Here is a 22705-nt window from a genome sequence, read left to right on the forward strand (position 1 = left end):
AAATCACCAATTTCTTTCTTTCCTAAAGTCTTTTGCTTTTCAAGCTGCTTTTTAAGCTTCATATAATTACAAACTGCTAATCATGCAGCACAAATTTTAGAATTATTTCTTCGTAGGTATACCTATCATAAGGTATAACTTCACCAAATTTGTTCTTACGCACCATTTCAACAAAAAGGGAAGGCAATCTGGAAAGAAAATTTTTCTTTCCAGAAATCAGCGTAGCAATTTGGTCTAGTGAATACTTTAGATTCATCACAAGTTCTCTAGATCGGTCTTGTTAGAACTCAGTAGTTCCAACGGAATGGAGGGTAATAGTATATATTAGAGTGTTAACATCATCTTCTTGGTATATTGGTTCACGATTACCGTCTCCTACTACACTTGTAGTTGCAAATATTTGTTCTTTTGCTTGATCACTTATATGGAAATATCCACCATCCACGAGGTTCTAAGAAACAAGCCTCTTTAGTGATATAAGTTATGAAGGAATTTTCACCAACACTTGTACACTTAGCATATTTAGGAAACTTCCATTTGATAGCACACCACTCATTCAAAGTAAAGAAACTTGCATTAAACTTCTTTTGCTTCATAAATTGAAAATGAGCTTTATGAAGGAATGCCGCCTGTTTCTCAAAACTATAGGTTTTCTCAAACCATTTCCATTTTCAGGTATTTTCTTCACACTTCTAATCTAATTGATGACATTCTTATCAATTTCAAACTTAGATATAACACAGATGTTAACACAGATGTTAGATTCAACATTTGACCATGATGGTTCTGTTGAGGAGGGTTTCTTAATGGAGTAGAAGTTTCTGAGGATTGTACTTCATATAACGGAATTTGAACTTGCTTACGAGTTTGCCTAAGACATTCTAGAACAACTCTCTCATGATCTTGCTCATAAGAGTTTGACCTTGTTATTGACCTTATAAACGAATTTATTCGAAAAAAAAGAGGTCTTTGTGCGTTTAAAGAATCAATGCTTAATCTAGCCATTCTATTAGTAGAAAATTGTATTCAACATCTCCATCTTTCAAATAGAGTAACTTCATTCTATCTTATCATTTTAGGTACCATTATATGGGCCTTTTCTATATGGCTTGGAACAAAGTAGTTTATCCCTTACACCCATAACCTTAGCCTTAGGTACAATGGTATTTATTACCTTATAAGAAATCCTATAGATCAAATTTTGTGATTCTAGCTCCATATCATTACTTTGTGTCAACATTAGATTTCCGGATCGAATAACGCCACAAAAAAATTTGGAAAGCAATTGAAATAAATTTGTCCTTCGCTATGAGATGACTCCACTAGACCAAGCATAGAATTTACAACGTTTTTGTGTCTTCGTCTCTCAAGTAGAATAGGATAGAAGTATCTAATCCTGTTCTTGCTAACGGGTTTCACCGCCACTTGAATCAGACCAATATGCAAATAATTGTGACCCTTTTACGTAGCCTGACTATTTGATGTTGAGAAAATAGCTGAAAATCTGCACTTGCATCAAGGGCAAAAACTGTTTTCTATATATCGGGTTAGGATCTAGGGATATACGTTTTTGACACACGTTTTTGTGGAGCTTACTCCGTAATGTATTTTAATGATCTAGCTGTCTTATCTTTTATATCTTACCTCAAATATCTCGTCTCCCAAAAATTATCCAAATCCAAAAACATTTGATTGCTGGATTACATTTAATATTTCTTTGTAAAACCGTATTCATTCATTTTCTTCACTTCAAATGAATGTTTTAACGGTTTTAAATTTGTCCAATTTTTTTTTTGTTGCAAAAATGATCTATGAATGATGTACTAAAATATAAATGATCTGATTCGTAGAATTACACTGTGAAGTGGGCCCTATAAACTAATTATTAAAAGTGTGTGTTCTCGAATCCTAACCCATATATATAAATCTATTTGGCGTTTTTGTTGAGTACGATTTAGGTTTTTCTTCCTTTTCATTTCTAAATGAAGTATCCATTGCACCCTCATGCATATATACGTGGAGCATGTTGCGAACCTAGTTTTGGAGCGTGACACATTTACTTGACGAAGAACAAGAAGCAACTATTGACTGGGAATTTAAGAAAAGTCACTTTGTAACACATGGCTCCTAAGCCCTAAACCATATATATCTATATAGAGTTTTCGGGGACATACACTTTTGATCTACATTTTGACACCTACTTTTTAGGGCCCACTTCGTAATGCATTTTAACGATCTGAAATCACTATTGCATTCAAAAACAAAACCATTAATACATTCATTTGTAGTAAAGAAAATAGACGATTGTAGTTCTACAAAGAAACACTAAATTTAATCCAATGGTCATATTGTTTTGGATTTAGACGATTTCTGGTAGATATAATCTTTGAGGTAAGATATATAAGAGAGGTAAGATCTCAAAAATGATGAAATAGTTGGGGGCCTTTCACTTGTGCGCTGTTTTTTCCACAATACAAGGTTTTAAAAGATGCTGGTTACTAGTTGAGCAGCAGACTGTGATACATAATTGTATTAAGATACATAAATTGCAAAATAGAATGACATATAGATTATAAAGTATTGGAACATATCGTAAACATGAGAAACAAGCACATAATGAGTCTTCATCAAAGTATTTAACTAGTCTATTACAATTTATTGAAAAAATAAAATGTAAAATGAAAGTTATCAAGTTTTTGCCTAAGTGAGAGTCGCGACCTAGGAGTCTAGGCGGGTTAGGTGCACGCCTAGGTAGGTCTAGGCGCTCTTTCTTAATTTTTAAACGTCTAGATATTAATCGGGACGGTGACCAACCACCTAGCACCTAGGCGGGGCTTAGGCGACGCTTGAAGGGAATTTGTAGAAAAGTGATTTTATATCATTGGCTGAATCTAAATTTAAAGGTCAGGTAATTAAATTGTTGAACCTTCAATTCCTACCATGTCAAATATTAGGATTTTGAAGTGGTTCTAAATACGTGGATGATTAGAAAACGAAAGATGGATTTTATCCATCTAATAGTAACATTGTTTGGGACTGTGCCTTTTTTGGAAACGAAATTGAAACTTCGGATCATCTTTTCGCTAATTCCACTTTTGTCGCATCTAATGGTACATAACATAAAGACATGTAGTTTTATTTTGAGAAAACTATTAAATATATTTATTTCCTTAATCAACCATCAGTTCTTAAAAACAATTACAATTACGAACAGACATAAATATATATTGTACTATTATTGCAATTGGAAAGATCACTTGGACGGGAAAAAACCTTGCAGAAGCCTGAAATGAGAAAGTCAGCATGGCCATTCCACCGGTGGTGCAAGGGACGCAGGCAGCCAGTAGGCCGATTGAGCTACATCACAAACTTCTGGGACTTAGTTGGAGCTTGAGTTTTCATATCTTCTGCCACCATTTCACTATTGAACATCTTTCTTTGTTTCTGAGACTCAGTTGGGGTTTTCACATCTGTTGCCCATCCGATTGCTTTGAAAATTTTAATTACGTACCAAGTTAAGTCAATTTGCCACCATTCCAAACCATGTCGAGCTGAGTAGTCAAATGCATGGTGATTGTTGTGCCACCCTTCTCCAAATGTAACCATTGCCAACCACCTAAAACAGTTAAAATTACATATAAACATGTAATAAATTTCCATATTTATCAAAGACTACATATATAGAAGCAAGAGAAGGAAGTTAGGTAATATATACCAATTGTTCCTGGACAAATCACCGGTGTTGTATACTTGTTTCCCCCACATGTGGCCAGCCGAATTTACTAGCAAAGTTACGTGCAAAACAGTTACTATTCTTACTCCCTGCAATCACAAAAGGAGTTTTAAGGTTCATAATACATTGATCTCTCCGTTTATCCTTGTTAGATATGGTTTTCAAACCACAGAAAATTAAGAAGCATATAATAAATACTTGGATATTACCAACAGTACTAGAGATCTTTGTGATTTGCAGGAAAAATAAAAACACCAGCAAAGGTAACTTTATTATTAAAAAAAAATAATAGACAACTTTATTAACGTGTTCCATATTGCAGGGATTTCTCCAGGCTGGAAATTTTCAAGATCCGGTACTATTTTTGATCGATTTGGTTAAATCTGAAGAAAGTTGGTATTTTACTATAAAATTAATTTACAATATGAAAAGTAGTTTAATTTTTTATTAGTGCATGCAAGGTCTATTATTTTCATGATGTGGGATTAATAAGCTCAACAAGCTTTTTTTCATGCGACGAAGTTTTAAGCCTAATGTGTGGATAACACAAACAAATGACGTGAAGTACGTGTAGCTGTTGGACTTGACACATCAGGCAATTTACTCTTAAATCATAAAAAAAGTTAAGATTCCACTATAAAATTAAATGACAAAGTAGCTAATTACATATAAACACATGAAAATTCCTTATTTCTCCGATATAAAATTAATACTCCCAACAAAACTTCATCCAAAAGTTGCAAGTGAGGCTTAGGTGAAAAATGCCTATTAAATGAACTTTTTGACCAAAAAACAAAATTTTTAAGAATGCATATCAACCAGATCTGACAGTTTACTATAAAGTACAATAGTCATGTGCATATTAAATATGTATTATTGTAATATTATACCATATATATATATAAGTTTTAAAAAATTAAGTTTTATTTATTTATTTATTTTTATTATAAAAGCTTTACTAGGATAAATTTTACTTGACTTGTTGCCTAAAATTCAAATCAACTAGAATTATTAGTACATGCAAAAAGAAAGACTTTCAATTTTAGAGTTAACCACCTAACAAAGTTTTTTACTCTCTTTTATATGGTTATACTCATAAATGTTTTATCCTCTTAAAAGTGAGATTATAACATTATAAAAACATTAAAAAAATAAAATTATCAAAGTAATTTAAAAATACCAAACCCATTAAAAAGATTATAATAATTAATTTACAAGTGTGAATACTTATGTTTTTTCATAGGCTTTTATTTTGCAATATGTAATACTTGAAAGACAAATGTAGTTTTATGTTTTGAAGTAATATTTATGCGACAATGTGGTATGTATATATTAATTTTGTGACATCCCACATCGCCCAGGGGAGTGATCCTTAAATGTATATTCTCATCCCTACCTAGCACGAGGCCTTTTGGGAGCTCACTGTCTTCGGGTTCCATGGGAACTCCGAAGTTAAGCGAGTAGCGTGCGAGAGCATTCCCAGGATGGGTGACCCATCAGGAAGTTCTTGTGTGAGTTCCCAGAAACAAAACCGTGAGGGCGTGGTTGGGGCCCAAAGCGGACAATATCGTGCTACGGTGGTGGAGTGAGCCCGGGAAGTGGTCCCCCTCGGGCCGGGATGTGACAATTTGGTATCAGAGCCAATCCTTGGCCATGTGCCGACGAGGACGTCGGGCCCCTAAGGGGGGTGGATTGTGACATCCCACATCGCTCAGGGGAGTGATCCTTAAATGTATATTCCCATCCCTACCTAGCACGAGGCCTTTTGGGAGCTCACTGGCTTTGGGTTCCATGGGAACTCCGAAGTTAAGCGAGTAGCGCGCGAGAGCATTCCCAGGATGGGTGACCCATCGGGAAGTTCTCGTGTGAGTTCCCAGAAACAAAACCGTGAGGGCGTGGTCGGGGCCCAAAGCGGACAATATCGTGCTACGGTGGTGGAGTGAGCCCGGGAAGTGGTCCCCCCCGGGCCGGGATGTGACAAATTTAGTATTATGTTTTTCATTTGATTATTTATTCATTTAAAATACATTTTCTTTAATAGATAATGGGCTGTATCATATTACCCGTTAATATTAACGGGTCGAGTTCGGGTTGAGTCATATAGCCCTTTCATTTTAACGGGTGTTACATGATACAACCCGTTAATATATCAGGTACAACATGAAAATAATACGAACACGAAAAACATGACACTAATACGAGGTCGAATATTATCAAGCCACATGGATGATCTGTGCAATTTTTTCCTTGATTCAAATTGGTATTATAAGGTCACGTGAGAATAATGCAAACAAATTTGTTTTGGGGAAGAAAAGCTAAACTTAGTTAGGAGGAAGCAATTAATCTCACCAGTCCCCAAGCCAAGAAGGGAAGGCCGCCAAAGGCGTATAGTAAACTTCCAGGTATAACAACTGCATGTATAAGATAAGTATGGTGAAGAAACCTATAGAAGGCCTGGCTTTTCAAATCTTGAACGTTCTTTAGTCCTCCATACTGCAAATTTTCCATTGTTAATTAAAGAGTTCAACAACATATATATGTAAGATGGTATTCCAACGTATGCGTGAAGGTGGGGGTTGGGGGGGGGGGGTGTGGGGGGTGGAGAAAGAGAGAGAGAGAGAGAGAGACAGAAATAGTTGTGTATGCTATTACCTTTCCAAACCGAGAACCGCTATCGATGATCCATCCAATGTGACTAAACCAGAAACCTTGAATGGGGCTATGAACATCTTTCTGGGTATCTGTATGCTGGTGGTGGTAACGGTGTGAGCTCACCCATTCTATTGGACTACCCTGTATATACGTGCAACACACCAAACTCAAACATTTTCTCTAATATTATTGAGCAAAAGAAAAAACATTTTCTCTTATAATTTTGCAAGAAAAAAACAATTATTTAAACACGGAACGATGCTAAAAAAATGGAACAAACGGTTGCTCAGGACGCACACATTTATATAATATACCTGAAGTGATAGAACTGCCATGTAGGCAAATAAGTATTCGAGCCATCTCGGAAGCCTGAAACTCCTGTGTGAAAGATTTCTATGGAAAGACACAGTGATTCCTAAAATGTTTAACTGATGGAGTACAAAGGCCACCCAAAATGCACCCCAAGTGAAATAAAAGGGTGCAAATGAAGAAAGTAAGTGCATAGACGAAAGGATAGTCGCTATGACTAGGTCCTGCAAATTCCATTTTCTCCCCAAGAATTCTCCACAGGGCATCATCACAATGTTCACCCAACGCCCCATAATATATGGTAGCAGAGCACTCTCACTTCTACTCTGTTTCTTTAACTCGTGTAGCAAGAAGCTGAGCTACTACTCGATCTAAAGAACGTTGTATGAAAATGCTTTTGAGTTTGGAAAATGTTGGTTGGCGAACCATTAGATATATAGAGAAGCAATTTAAGGGCAATGCTAGAGAGACTAAATTAGGAGACTAAATTTGCAAATTAAATGATGTGTCACCAATAAGAATAAGCACGTTTAACGTGTAAGTCATAAACCAATCATTAGCTTCCATCCTTTAGTTTTCAAAACTTTGTCTACAAATTTAGTCTCCCTAACATTACTCGTAACTTAATAAGGTGGTGCTATTCTCTCGTTCAAAAAAAAAAAAAGGTAGTGCTATTCACACACTCGTTTATACTTGTCTTACCATCATATGTTTCATTTCTTTTATTTGTTTGACAATCATTGTAGGCAAGTTATTTTGTGTGTATGTATTAGGCATATTTTGTTATAATTATATATATATATATATATATGTGTGTGCGCGTGCAAATAATTTACCTATATTTTTATGTAAAATATAGGTAACTAATTAATTTTTGAATCAAGTGGCTAGAAACATTTATTTATTCTATATGTAAATTATTTTTCTTGTGATATTACATATGTCACATCCCGGCCCTAGACGGATCATTTCTCGGGCCCACTCCACCACCGTAGCACGATATTGTTCGCTTTGGGCTTACCATTCCCTCACGGTTTTGTTTTTTGGGAACTCACGAGCAACTTCCCAGTGGGTCACCCATCATGGGATTGCTCTAGCCCCCTTCTCGCTTAACTTCGGAGTTCCTACGGAACCCGAAGCCAATGAGCTCCCAAAAAGCCTCGTGCTAGGTAAGGATGAGAATATACATTTAAGGATCACTCCCCTGGACGATGTGAGATGTCACAACATATATACTAGCCACATTTTGTTATTATTATATGGTGTGTGCAATCAATCAACATTCTTTTATTTTGCTATCATGTAAAATCTAATTAGCCAAGAACCCTTTTAGGTTTAAACAAAAAAACCACATCTAATACTTGGTAATAAGTTTCGACCCTCTGTTTTTCCATTTAAAAAAAAAGTTTCTAATCTTATTACAGATCCAAGAACCCTTTTTGTTTTTTTGTCGTGTACGTAAAATACAAATAGCCAAGAAACGTTTTAAATTTTAAGCAAAAAAATCATGTTAGTGTGTTAAATTATTAATTATATTAGAATAAAAAGTAATCGGTAGGAATCGTACACCAAGATTAATTATTTTTATTCAATGTAACTTCAAACCAACTACTTGCAGAAAGTAAATTTTATTAAATGCTAACTATTTATATAGTGCGTAAGAGTAAATTGCCGTCTGAATTGAACAACCACTTTATTCAAGGATGATGAAAGAATTCTCCGCTGGAGCTCCTGCTTTATGACAACACATGGTCCTGTCTGGGAGAGGAAACAATTAATATTTAGAGAAATGATAAGGAGATTATCTCAAAGTGAAATTTTCTATGGATTCTCTGCTATCTCATAGTTTAACGTTAATGTGACAACATTAAAAAATATTGTGCTAAAAACATGAGATGACAGAGAGTCCATGTACCACTTCTGAGAAAGTCTTCTTAGCATTTCTTACAATATTTAATATTGTGTGATTGTGATCACTTAGTATTACGATCTAGTGGTAGTTCTCTTCACTTGTAAGTGAGAGGTCTTATGTTTGATTATCGCCAAATGCGAATTTGAACATTTGAGACTTAACCCACTTCCTCATCCCTTAATGTAAATAATATCGTTTGTTTTAAAAAAAATATATTGTGTGATTGTGTAAATCTTTGGTAAATATTTTTAGGATTCATATGTAATCTAGTGATTTTTCCTATTAAGTTTTCTATTATTTAGACAGTAAGTTTCTCTCTCCTCACGGTTTACTATAAATAATGACACTGTCATAGGGAAAATATCATTTATAATTTCCCTAAGCCCTATTCTCTCCCTTTTCTCTTTGATGCCGCACCTCCCTCTCTCCCTCCCTTTAGTAAATTGGCGATTACACGTTATCAAGCATGCTCATGATGCTGCGTTAAGGAATCTGAAGGATATTTTTTGCTATAAACCAATTCATAATCTTCATTGAGCAATCTAGATTCTTTTAAAACAAGGTCTAAATCGTTGATATTTCTTTAGCTATGATTGCATGAAACATTCATCATGATACATAAATCCCAACTTTTACGCGTTTTGAATTATAGATTGTGCTTAAATTGTGTTCATATTATTTTATTATATTATATTGTGAATTTGATGACTGTTTGAGAAACTAAACAAAAGAAGCAAAAAGGCAAAAATTAGGGTTTTTTTTGCTTTAACCCGCGCGAGCCAACAAGCCACGGCCTGAAGTCATATGAACCGTTGGAGCAAAGACGCTCTTAACTGAGCCGCTGGGCTAAACCCAGCACAAACAAGTTTTTTGAGCTTCGTCTACACTCGGCATGCACCCAAAACAAAAGTTCCATTGAAATTTTCTCGCGCTCGGCCTGCCAAAGCCCTGGCCGGCTTGTCCTGGCTTGCATGCGGCAGTTCAGCCCAGTTTTGGGCCTAGGATACCTACTTATTTTCCTTGCGCTTGGCCCGTCTGCAACCCAGCTAGATGTGGCCTAGAAGTCCCTGCATAAACCTAGACCACGCCTTTGGGCCTAGCCACCAGCTTCTTCTTCTTTAGGCCCTCCACAGTGGGCCTGTCTTACTCCCAAACCAAAACAGCCTAGTTTTTGTGGTTGGGCTTTCTACCCTAGGCTTATCCTGCTGGCCTGCAGCCCAACAGCATTCAAAAGCCAATTTATTTTGGATTTTGTCATACATTTGTGTTTTGCTTGCAAGTACTTGTGAACTTGAGGTTCATAAAATCTAACCCGAAGTTTTGAATAAGTGCCATAGAAATCTAAAGTTTTCTTAAAACACGTTACACGACACCAATAGTTTCCCAAAGTTTTAATGTAAATTTAAACCAAAACATATATAATAGAAGCTGAATATTTTACTACTTGTGCATGGACGATTTTTCTCTATAGAGCTAACCACAATCTTGTCCCCTTCGTTATAACGATATGTCAAATTTAAACAAACAGAACTTTACCGCTCTGGAAATCCCTGGAAGAAGCTACCTAACGTGGGTCTAAGGTGTGAAGCTTGACCTCAATTTCACACAGCAATAAAGACGTAGTGACCCTGTGTATGCCATTCAATCTAGAAACCAAAATCCAAATTAACTCCATGTCTTTCGATAATGGAAGAGGAAGTTGCTTTCAATTTAATCTCATTGACGGTTTGTGAAAATGAAGAGGAGAACGAAATAGTGATGTGGGGCTGAGAGACGTGCTATGCGAGCTTGAGAATGTATAATTTAAGCAAATTGCATTTGACTGATTTGCTTTTGATTAAATTTTTTATTTTTTTTTGAACTGAAAGATGGAATTAATTAAATTCGAATAGAGATGTTTACATCCTCTGCCATAATATTGAAAAGAAATCAGGACCGATACAATCCCACACTACATTTTCTCCTGTCTTGAAGACGTGTGCTGCAACTACTTGCGTAGAGTTGTTGGCGCGACGAGGGGAGTATGCAAACTCCATGACGCAAACATCCGCAACCTTCAATAGTAATTCCCTTGTGATCATGCTTATGAAAATTTTGGCATCAGATTCCACAATAGTTCATTTGATCCCTTCCTTCAAACAGGTATATAAAGCTGCTCTCATCACAGCAGCCTCCCCTGCCACTATAAAAGGGGAAAACAGGCCTCCAGTGCAACCTGAGAAGTACAAGATGCCCGCAAAATGGTCTACGACCCAACCAACTCCTCATTTCTTAGTTTTTGAAAGAGGACCACCCAAAGGAGTACTGCGAACAGAATAGTTAAGCAGTTATGATATGCATGTACTTGTGAGTGGGCCTTTTGGTTTTGATGAGTATTATATATATATATATATATATATATATATGTGTGTGTGTGTGTGTGTGTGTGTGTGTTTTACGCATAGTTGACGTGACATGCCATGTTTAGCCTTATAAATATACTTTTCGTACATTTTATATTTGTAATATTATTTGTGAGCATAAACCTATGGCATGACAACCTTGCATCTTATCTGCTTATAATTACATGTTTGCATGGTATCTCTTAGTTATTTGTATTGTCCTGGGCCAAGGACCATCTTCACGTGTAGTTCACATGCATCGTTTACATTCTCTTTAGATCCAAAGTTAGGTGCTAGCTTGTCCTTGTGTGTGATGTTTAGGACTTGTAAGTGATGCTACTAGCACAACTCACGTGATGTAGTACCAGAATGTAAAACTTACACCCAGCTTGTTCCATTGTCCGAATAGCTCTGCAATGAACTTGTGTGCCTACATAAGTTAATGAGCATTGATCTCTTGTTGTGATAACAATTTGATATTTGATGTTAAGATACCTTGTTGTAGTACCCTACATCCTCTAACTCACTTGTGTTGCAGGGTACCTTATTACATACTAGTATTATAATACTTTCGAGAAACTATATACTTGTTTTATAGCGTGGGGTTACACTTTTCAAAAAGGTTTAACAAAATTTTATTTTCAAGCCCACTCACCCTTGTGAGCGGTTTTTTTTTGCATCTTATGCAAAGTTTTAAAAGACGCAAGACGTTAATCGAGCGGCAGATTGTGATACATAATTGTATTAGAATACATAAATTGCAAAATAGAATGTCATATAGATTCTAAAATATTAGAACATATTAAAAAGATGAGGAACAAACATATAATGAGTCTTCATCAAAGTATTTAACAAGTATATTACAATTTATTGGAAAAAAAAATGTAAAATAAAAGTTATTAAATCTTTGTCTAAGTAAGAGTCGCGACCTTGGAGTCTAGGCGGATTAGGCGTACGCCTAGGCAAGTCAAGGAACATTTTTTTAATTTTCAAACACTTAAAGATTAACCGGGATGGTTACCAACCGCTTAGGCGAAGTTAGACGAGTATTTTTAGAATAGTGATTTTATATCATTGGCTGAATCTAAATTTAAAAGGTCAGGTGATTAAATTGTTGAACCTTCAATTCCTATCATGTCAAATATTAGGATTTTGAAGTGGTTCTAAATACGTGGGTGATTAGAATCATCAGATGCATCATTATAGCAACCAGTAAAGCCAAACAGTTAAAGCACCAGGTAGGCTGATTACCAAGATGCACAAGACCTATTTGCATAAAGCCATGTGAAATAATAAGTCAAGCTATGTGAACACAGTCAGTAACCATGTCAGTTACCATGTGAAGAGTTCAGTCATCATTTCACACCAATCAAGACATCATGTGAAGTATTCAGACATTATTTGCACAATAAAAGCATGGAATCCATCAGTCAGCAGGAATCACTTAGCACGTTCTACAGTAAAAGCGACAATTATTCTGATAAGTTCACTATTCATCAATAGTAAAAGGAAGTCATCTTCCATCCCGTGCTTCAATAGTAAAGAATTCAATGATTCAAGTCTCCTTTTCCAAGTTTACAAGAGGAAGACTCCGAAGATAAAGAAAGCAAGTTAATTTCCACATTTTTTCCTCAGTTCAAATTTTCTTTGAGTTCACATTGTATTCAAAGATACCAAACACTTTAAACACTTTTAATTTTAGAAGAAGAAGGTTGCGTGCGGACACCAATTTCCAATCCATTCAGTAATTTGTCCTACAGTCAACATTTGTAAGTCTTTTGGCTTACAAAAGAAGTAATTTCAAAACTTTATTTGAGGATTAACGAGAAAATACCCTAAAAAAGGATTTAAGGAGAAAACGGTTGTTTTTATTTTATTTTTCCTTTTTACAACGCTATTCTAGTTTTAAGGAAGAAAGATGATTACTCGAAATGGTGGGAGGAATGAGTTAGACCATATAATGAGTTCACTTACTAGGTATTGAACTCAATAGAAATATAATACGTTCTCGCTATCCATGTGGATCGAACTTGAAACTTCTCACGTACATGTGAAAAATAATGCAATATTAATATGCAGCTCTCACTCACTCAATTTTTTTTTGGATAATCATTTTCATTTTACTCCCCTCCGTGGGTCCACCCAATGAAATGATTAACAACATGGAAAGTGGAAACAGAGCCATAGAAAAGCAATATTTGACCATCTTCAAAGGAGATGTCAAATTTTAAACATAAAATTTAAATTTGAAAGCTTATGTGACACTTTGACATCTTTTAAAAAGAGGTGATTATGTATATTCTGGAAGGATATTAGCCAGGTCTCTTTGATCAAATATTCGAACTTCTACAGTGAGGTTTGTGTCACGGATGGACATAAACAACCTTGGAGAATGATGGCGGTGTATGCTAGTACGAAGGAGGAAAAAAAGAAAAGAGCAGTTGTTCGGGCATAAATTTCAATGGGAAAGGTCTTTGGCTTCAGCACACAGCTCCCCGAGGAGTTGGCACTTTGGTTGTTTGTCGGGCTCTTGCATGTTGAAAGGCTACAAGACGAGAACAAAGTTAGTTCTGAAAGGTGCCTTTGTGGGGCCTTAGGTGTAGGCCTTGAGGCTCACAATCAAAACTAACTAAGTGCTTAGGTGTGCCACTGCCATCTCAGTATGGCAAATGTAGTACAAGTGTTTAAGTCGATTACTTGCGCCCCAAGTTATTCTAACTTCTTATTATCAAGGGATTGTCGTAGATGGGTTAAATCTACATTAAGTTCTTTTCTGTGCCTTGACACCAAAGACTTTTAATTCATTATCTTGTATGCTTTAAAGGATGAAAGTCCAAATTTGGCTTAAGCCATCAGTTTAATTCCCATTCATCTTTTATGATAGTAAAACCACTAAGTGAACCATATCTGAGGACCAATGGAGCTTCTGATCACCAAAAGATTGGAAATAACTTGAATATATACTGGAGAATACATCATAATACCAGTTTATGCGATTGGAATGGATGGATGGTAAAAGGTTGTGTGTTTGGAATGGATGGATGGTAAACAAGTTTATGCGAGAGAATCGATACTATACCACTAGGGGTGATAGCAACTAGACAAAAAATGGCTTTTGTGGGGAGTGATCCTGAAAAGGATTGAGATCTGGGCTGATTACAGCTTTTAGATGCAAATCTGGCTTGAGAGTAGAGTTTGTATGTTTGTTTGTGTCATTAGTTTAGTGTCTTTGTCTCTGGGCCCTGTTTTCCCTTTTATAGGCAATGACCTTGGCTATTGTAAGCTTTGCTCGAAAGCACTTCAGTGAGACATCACATTTTTTACACGTTCTGCCATTTACAAAGTGCTTTTGGGCTGACAATAGGTTGATTTCCATCGGTTGTCACTTCTCTTGTAAGCACATAACCTTTTCATTAATGAGGGGTCGTCATATTGTTTTTGAGATAGATGGATGGGCTTGGTGCTAGGCTTCGTGCAAGTTTTATTTCTTTAGTTCGTTTGGGCTTTCTTTCCTCTAAGTCCACAGTCTAAATATTGACCTAAATAGTGCCCCTTTTAATCTTTGATGAGCCTACCCAAGGCGTAAATAATGATTGAACAGTCGCTATCGTCGCACGCCCCTACTTGGAACTTGTACCATTTTTAATGCAACTGTTTGTGAACGGGAGCTCTTTGTACTTCCCCATGAACACTACCGTTACTCAACCATTCCTTTATATAATCCTTACTTGATCTCTTTGGCAAAATATCCCAGCTATTTTGAGCATCTGAATTTTCACAACTCCTTAGGACTCATATAGTTCAAATTTCTTCGGGAATTCGAATTCCTCTTGTTCTTCAACTCTTCTACCTTGGCTCCAAAATTATTTATTCCCACCTTTGGCTTCAAAATTCCTAATGGTACCCATATTAGCTTGGGTTTAATCTCCATTTGAGATTGGTGAGGGGATTTCTACCATGAACCGTCCTCTTAACAACCTTCATCGTCCTCTGGTAGGCCTCCACACTGAACTCTTCTTCAAAGAGGGAGAAGTGCATTCCTCGGGACCTGGATGGACTTTTCAGGTCTCAATTTCTGTTGGAAACAACATTCCTATGGAGAAATCATTTTTTATAATATCTTCAGAAATGCTCACTGCTTCCAGTTTCCGTTTCAAGACTTCTATGGCTTTGAAAAGTAATCGAGCAGCCTTAATCGCACCGGTAGATCCTACTCGTGTTGCTATCCATAAGCTTAAACTTTCCCATAGCTTTTGCTTTCTTGATCACTTCATCATCATAGATGTATGCTTCAGGATCAATTATCATGAATCTGCCGGCCAAAACAACTTGGTCGGGCTTGAAGGTTCAGAAGATTGGAAGAATTTAAGACAACAAACGGAAGTTGGATGTACTAGAACAGTTTTAGGAAATATTAGCAATGTTTAGGAAAATTCGGGAGAAATGTAGACCCACCATTCTAAGATAGCTGCCTTAGTCAAGGATGTAAAACTCATTGAGCCAAATTTGATGTAATTCTCAACGTTTACTGAAATGAAAAATGACTTCTTCAATTTGCTTTGGCTTGCTTTCTTTTCTTGAGATGTGAATTTGATGAGCCCAAAAACTGCCTTTAAATTTCATGTAATGCCTATACTTCTTCAATGTAACAGTCTGTCTCTAACATCCCACAAGGTTGGGTGATATTTCTTTAAAAACTTAGCATTAATTGATGCCTTTGTAAACTTCATTCCAGATCCGCCAAATAAGATCCCCCTTTGTCGAGTACTTGGTTGATAATGAAAGGACCCTCCTAAGTTGGACTCCACTTCCCAAAACCTTTAACTTAAGCTCCCAAGGGTTGAATGGCCTTCCATACTAACTCTTCTTTTCCGAAGTTCTTCAACTTCACATTTTTATTGTATGCTCGGGCAACAACTTTCTTCCTTTCTTGAATTTTATCTAGAGCTTCAATTTGGGCTATATCAAGATCTTCAACTCCTTGACACATAGCCTAAATGTACTCTTCACTATGTAGCCCGAATTGATTCTGAATCCTGATAGAACTTACATTAATTTCCATGGGGATGACAGCATCTTGCCCGAAGGTTAGGGCATATGGAGTAGTTCGAGTTGCTGCCCTCTTAGAAGTTCTATAAGTCCATAAAGTGTGTTCTAACTTCTTATGCCACTTTTCTGGACTATCTGCCATCATCCTTTTAATAATGTTCACCAAGATCTTGTTGCTAGCTTTTGCTTAACCATTTGACTGTGGATAGTAAGGTTTGGATTGGATCATCTTAATCTTGAACTTACTTGCAAATTCTTCTACCTCTTTTGAAATAAAAGACAGCCCGCGGTCTGTAACAATTGTCTCGGGCACCCCATATCTGTTTAAGATCTTGGTTTCAATGAATTTCTTGACCGAAGTTGAGGTTACGGTCTTCACTGCTGAAGCTTCTACCTATTTGGTGAAGTGGTCCATCGCCACAATTATGAACGTGTGCTTTTTGCTAGAAGCTAGATGAATTTTCCCGATGAAGTTTATCGCCTATCCTCTAAAGGGCCAAGGTTTGACCACGGGGTTTAAGGCTGCTGAGGGTATGTGTTGGAGAGGTCCATGTCTTTGGCATTCTTCACACCCTTGGGCATAAACTTTGCAACCTTTCTCCATCTCGGGCCAGAAGTAACCATACCTGCTAAGCAGCCACCTCATCTTGGTTTTCGCTTGATGTGCTTCACAGATCCCTTCTTGTACTTTGGCCATTACCCTCATTGATTCCTCTTGGCCTAAGCACTTCAACATTAGTCCATCTGGAGTCTTTCTTAGTAGATTTTCCTCCCACAAAACGTACTTAGGTGCTTGTTGTCTATTCTTCTTACTTGTGGGGAAAGAATGATCTTTTAATACTGAAGAATAGGTGCCCTCCAATCTTCAACCTTCATTTCTTTAGACATCACATCTAGGCTGAATCCTCTTTCAAAGATAGAAGGGAGATTTCTGTTTTGGACCTCTATATCTCCTTCATACCTTATTTCTTGGATCTACATTCCAGAAGCTAATTATGCCATCTCATTGGCGATTGCATTCAATCCTCTAGGGATATGGTTGACTGATATCTTAGTGCCCCAATAGCTTCATAGTTGTGTAGATGCCAAATAGTAACCTGCTACGGTGATGTATCTGCACTTGTACTCTCCATTTAGTTGATTGATCATGATGCGATATTTATACGCACACAAACTAAACCCTATTTGTGACAATTGTAGTAATGATGTAAGTAGGGATCGTTCTAACCGGGGATTAACTAGGGGTGCTAAACACTTGACTCAAATAAATAAAACTAACTTTTAAAACACTAAGACAAACCAAAAGACTCAAAACAAGTTCAAAAGACTCCAAATACTTAAAAACATAAAATAAGACAAATCAAATGATTAAGACTTAACAAAATAGGGGGGGAATTGTGGTTGGACGAGATTAAATTAAACGGACAGATTATAATTTAAAACAGATAGTAAAGATGAATGTGATGAAAATATGGATGATGGAATAGCTAAGGGGTTCTTCTCCACACATGTTACACTTGCATACAAGATTGATTTTCGGTTGGTCTTTCGATAAATTATGAAACTCAATGCTCCAAGTTAATTAGGTCCGCTTAAATTAATTTTCAGATTTCCCTAGATTCATTGGATTGAATGGAATACACATTACAACCAAATTATTCTTAATCAAAGTCCCTAACTATGGAATACGCATGATAGAGACATTCAACAAAGATCATTAAGTTCAATGAAAATTATAAGTGTTGACGAGGCATTCGTTACTATGGAATACACATGAAACTTATGCCAATAATTCGTTTAACGCGATTGTTTATAAGCAACCTCCACTACTTGTGAATATAAGTTCGTAACTATTAGGTGAAACTCACTTATATTCTAGCGTCATATTCATGCATGAAAATTAAGCGTGCACTCTCAATAAACATACATAAATAAGTTATCAATCAAACGGTTAAACAAATTGAATCCACAACTTATGAAATTCCAACCAAAAGTAATCAATTCATATTGCAAGCATAAACATGTATTTTGAATCACCCCCTAGCTAAAGGGTGTTTAGTTCCTCATAACTTTGAAATTAAAGAAACACCTAAACATTTCAACAACTCAAACTTGAATTGTATGAACGTTTAGGCACTCTTCTCTTCCATTCCTCATACGTACAAAACAAAGAGAATTGAATTTAAACATTGAAATCAAAGAAACACCTAAACATTCCAACAACTCAAACTTGAATTGTATGCACGTTTAGGCACTCTTCTCTTCCTCGTTGTTGTGGCACAAGGTCTAAGGAAATGTTTAGGGCTTTAGGTGTATGTGGAATGGAGTGGGGAGTGGTTGGAATGGCTGCAATGGAGGAGAAGAAATGGTGCAGAAATGGAAGGGGATTTGCACGGCAAGGGGAAGTGGTTGTGTTGTGTGTTGTGTTGTGAATTGTGTTGTGAATGGAATGAATGAATTGTGGCTGCAAGTTTGGTGAATGATTATGAGTGAATGCATGTGAATGTGGCTAGGTTGGAAAGCTGGAATTGTTCGAATTGCATGGTACCCCACGACATTGAGTGTGTTTGAGTGTTGTGGCTGATTTGTTTGTTGGTTAAAAATGCATGTGGATGTATTATACAATGGGAAAGTATGTGATTGACAACTAGGGTGAATGGTGGCTGCAATGATGAAGTGTGATGGCTAAAAATGGCAAGGGAAGTGCACGGCATTGGGTGTTTTTGGTGCATGTGGTTGCAATGTTGTGCAATGATGGAGGAATAAGTGCATGTGGTTGAATTGGTGGTGAATGTGCATGGCAAAGAATGGATTTGGCTGTAATGGTGTGGAATTGGGCTAAGGTTTAAGTGCATAAAATGGACCCAAATTGCTCCCCCTTGCATGGCAAGGAATGGTGTTTGTGTTAAGCCCATGGCAAGGTGTTATGTAATTGGGTTAGGGCCATTGTTTTGTGTCCTCAAGTGCATACAAGGCCTTCAATTTCATCCAACACTTGGGCTCCAAGCATAAGCTATCCATCCTTAGCCCAATAGTGCTCCAAAAGGCCCCAAAACACTCCACAATGCATCCTTTCGTCAATACACGTCTTATGATCCTGAAAACACACAAAAGAAGCATAAAGGACTAAAATAACTAAAGAAACATAACGTAAATGTACGAGAACAAGCCATTTAAGTCGCATGAATATGCTCCTATCAGATCACCAACTCTGAATCACCAAATACTTCAACTTCAGTTGCCCTCAACTTTATCAAGATCTCTAGGCAAATTATCAATGCCTCGTACTCTACCCGATTGTTGATAGTCTCTTGATAGTTTATGATGAATGAATAATAATGGTGAGCACCCTTGGGATCAATGATAACAATATCGGCTTCCGCAGCCATTAACCATCAAAATACAGTTTCCAATGAGTGATCCAGAGACTAGCTATTCTTTTTATCTCTTACTGGATTCATTCTTCTTTGCCCGAGGCTTTGCTCGATGGGATCCACATACCGGCTACCTTCAGAGTCCCCGAAACATTGATAATCTCATTTTGTGATTCTTGGTGCTCAGCTAAAAAGTCTGCAATTGCTTGCCCCTTGATCGCTCTTTGAGGCATATACTGAAAGCTAAACTCTGAAAGCACTAAAATCCATTTTCCAATCCTCCCAGCTAGCATTGGTTTTGACAACATATATTTGATTACTTCAGTCTTGGCAATAATGTGGATATGTCAAGGTAACATGTAATGCCTTAACTTGCATGTCGTGAAGTATAGAGCCATGCACAACCTCTCTACTGGTGTATATCTTGTCTCTACTTCAGTAAGGATTTTACTGAGGTAGTAGATTGCTTGTTTTTTTTCCCACCTTCATTGTTCTGAGCCAACAAGCTTCCCATTGATTTCTTAGAGGCAGAATATAAAGCTTTAATGGTTTTCCTTTTTGAGGTGGCATGAGCACTGGTGGGGAGGCCAAGTGAGCCTTTATGCTGTCAAAAGCTTTTTGATGTGGTGGGCCCTACTCAAATTCTTCTTTATCTTTCAACTTTAGCAAAGAAGTTCACAGTTGAATCTTGACCGCCAAGTTGGCAATGAATCTCCTTAAGAAGTTGATCTTTCCTAGTAGCCTCTGTAGTTTTACTTTATTGGTGGCAGGAGGTGATTCTATGATTACTGATGCGAAAATTAACTTAACACACAAATTAAACCCTCTTTTGACAATTGTAGTATATAAGTAAGTAGGGATCGTTCTTAAACCGGGGATTAGGAGGGATTGCTAAACACTTTAAACTGACTCAAATAACTAAAACTAAACTTTAAAACACTTAACTCAGCTTAAAAGACTCAAAACAAGTTCACAAGACTCAAAATAACCTAAAAACACTCAAAACTGCCTAAAAAACACAAACTGGGTAGATTTGACTCTAAACACAAAATTGGACGAATTTTGGTTTTAACTTGACTCAAAACACTTGAAAACACAATCTAAAACAGATGTTAACTAGTTAGACACTCTAAACTAAAGGGGGATTTGGTTTTGGACGAAAACAAAGTAAACAAAAACAGAAATTAGAACTAGGCAGATTTGCACGAAATTGGTGGAAATAAATGGAAGATGGGCTAGCTAGGAGGTCTTTCTCCACACATGACATACTTGCATACAAAACAATCTCCAGTTGCTTTTTCAATGAATCATTAACCTCAACACCCCAAGTTAATTAGGTACACTTAAATTAACCCTCAGATTTTCCTTAAGTTATTGAATTGAATGGAATTAGTGCATTGCAATCAAATTATTCATCAAAAGTTCACTACATGAAAGCACATAATAGAGAATCAATCAAAGATCATTAAACTCTATGAAAATCATAAGTATTGACGAGGCATTCATAACTATGAAAGCGCATGATACTTATGCCAAGAACTTACTTAACATGATTGTGACTAACAACCTTGACTACTCATCACAACGATTAGGTGAAGCTTCCTTATATCCTAGCATCAGATTTATGCATGCAAATTAAGTGTGCACTCTCAACCCACATACACAAACAAGTTTTAATTCAAATAGATAAGTAAATTGAATTCACAATTGGAAGTAATCAAATCATATTGCAAATATAGCCATGGTTTCGAAATTCCCCCTAGCCAAGAGGGGATTAGTTCCTCATACTCACAAAGCAAAGATTCTTGAAATTAAACATTGAAAAACACAAGAAAGATTACACCTACCACATCCAGCAACCCAATTTGAATGGCATGCACGGCTAGGGCTTTCCTCCTTCTTCCTTGCTGTGGCACAAGATGTGGGTGGTGGTTTTGGGGGTTTTGAATGGTGTATTCTTCCTTAGGATGATGAATGATGGCTGATTATGGTGAAGGGTTGTGGCAGGTTGTAGATGAATGTGAATGGAGTGTATGAATGATGGAGAATGGGGTCTAAGGCTTGCGGCAAGGATTTTCTGAATGGCATAAGGGGTTCATACGAATTTGTGGCTGAAAATATGTTTATATAGTCCTAGGGTTAATTAGATTAGGGTTACACTTAGCAGATTTATTGGATTAGGGCCCTAGGGTTCGGCAATAAGTGATTAAATCCACTTAGGAGAGGGTTTGGCCCAATTAGTTTCATAAAAGGGTTTGTGTAACCCAAATCCATAAGGAATGAGTCCTAACAAATCAGAATCCAAAAGGAAAAAGGTTTAGGAAATTCGTCCAAAATTGGGCCTTCTAGAAACTAGGAGTTTTGTGGCTGATTTTGGGTTTTCTAGAAGAGATAAAAGGGGGAAGGGTGTGGCATCCTTTTAGGGTCAGATAAGGCTTTTAGAAATCATGTTTTTAGGTCTACTTGCAGCTAGGATTAAGGTGGAACAAGATTAGGTTAGGATAAGATAGGATAAGGTTTGGATAAGATAAGGTTGGATAAAGTTTTGGATAATGTTTCCTCTTTTGGTTGATTCCTTATCCTCTTTGTCTTGAATTTAATTTCTTCATCTTCTTATCAGATTCCTAGCCTTTTGAACTTCAAATTCGTCCATCCATGTTGGCCCATACATGTGCTATCCATTTAGTGCCCAAAACTGCTCCAAAATGCACCAAAATGCACTTTATTGGTACTTTAACCCTTTGGACCTACAAACACACGAAAATGACTTGAAATACTACATTAACTAAGAAATAACAACACAAATGCACAAGAACAAGCTAACTAAGTCGTACAAATATGCTCCTATCAAATTCCCCCACACTTAGCTTTTGCTAGTCCTTGAGCAAAACAAACAAACAAAAGAAACAAAACATACAATCTAAACCTTCCAACGTTTGCGTCAGGGATTTCCAATGAAACATAACATGTCAAAGTTCACCACTCACATAGGTTTCAGCAATCCTTACCCTCGAGCATACTTAATCATAGTCACCATTCACTAGCTCACATTTAATCAATTAAAACAACATTTTGAATGTAGTAACATGCTTTAGAGAATTCCCTCAATTCCTTACTAGATGTACTCTCAATTTTCACACAGATTTTCTGACTGCACTCCCTACACTAGGTATATGTGAGAAGATTGATGTAAACATGTAGACGAGCCACTCACATATGTTTTAAACGAAGGAAGCACTTTATGGAATTAATAATGCATGTATATATATGATCTCATGAATGGACTGCCACTACT

At 36.7% G+C, this 22705-nt stretch overlaps 1 protein-coding gene across 1 annotated transcript; it reads right to left on the bottom strand.

The window, feature by feature from the left end:
• Positions 1 to 3133: 3133 nt before the first annotated feature.
• Positions 3134 to 7207, bottom strand: LOC148697936 (palmitoyl-monogalactosyldiacylglycerol delta-7 desaturase, chloroplastic-like). Its single transcript, XM_088691025.1, has 5 exons — positions 6700 to 7207; positions 6386 to 6526; positions 6083 to 6226; positions 3716 to 3822; positions 3134 to 3616 (listed from the first exon to the last, which is right to left on the bottom strand). The coding sequence occupies exons 1-5, from the start codon at positions 6985 to 6987 to the stop codon at positions 3358 to 3360; spliced, it is 939 nt and encodes a 312-aa protein (XP_088547151.1). The 5' UTR covers positions 6988 to 7207; the 3' UTR covers positions 3134 to 3357.
• Positions 7208 to 22705: the final 15498 nt, after the last annotated feature.

This window comes from Pyrus communis, chromosome 3 (genome assembly GCF_041283825.1).
Source record: "Pyrus communis isolate YQ-2024b chromosome 3, ASM4128382v1, whole genome shotgun sequence".
In the NCBI taxonomy this organism is placed as follows: domain Eukaryota; kingdom Viridiplantae; phylum Streptophyta; class Magnoliopsida; order Rosales; family Rosaceae; genus Pyrus; species Pyrus communis.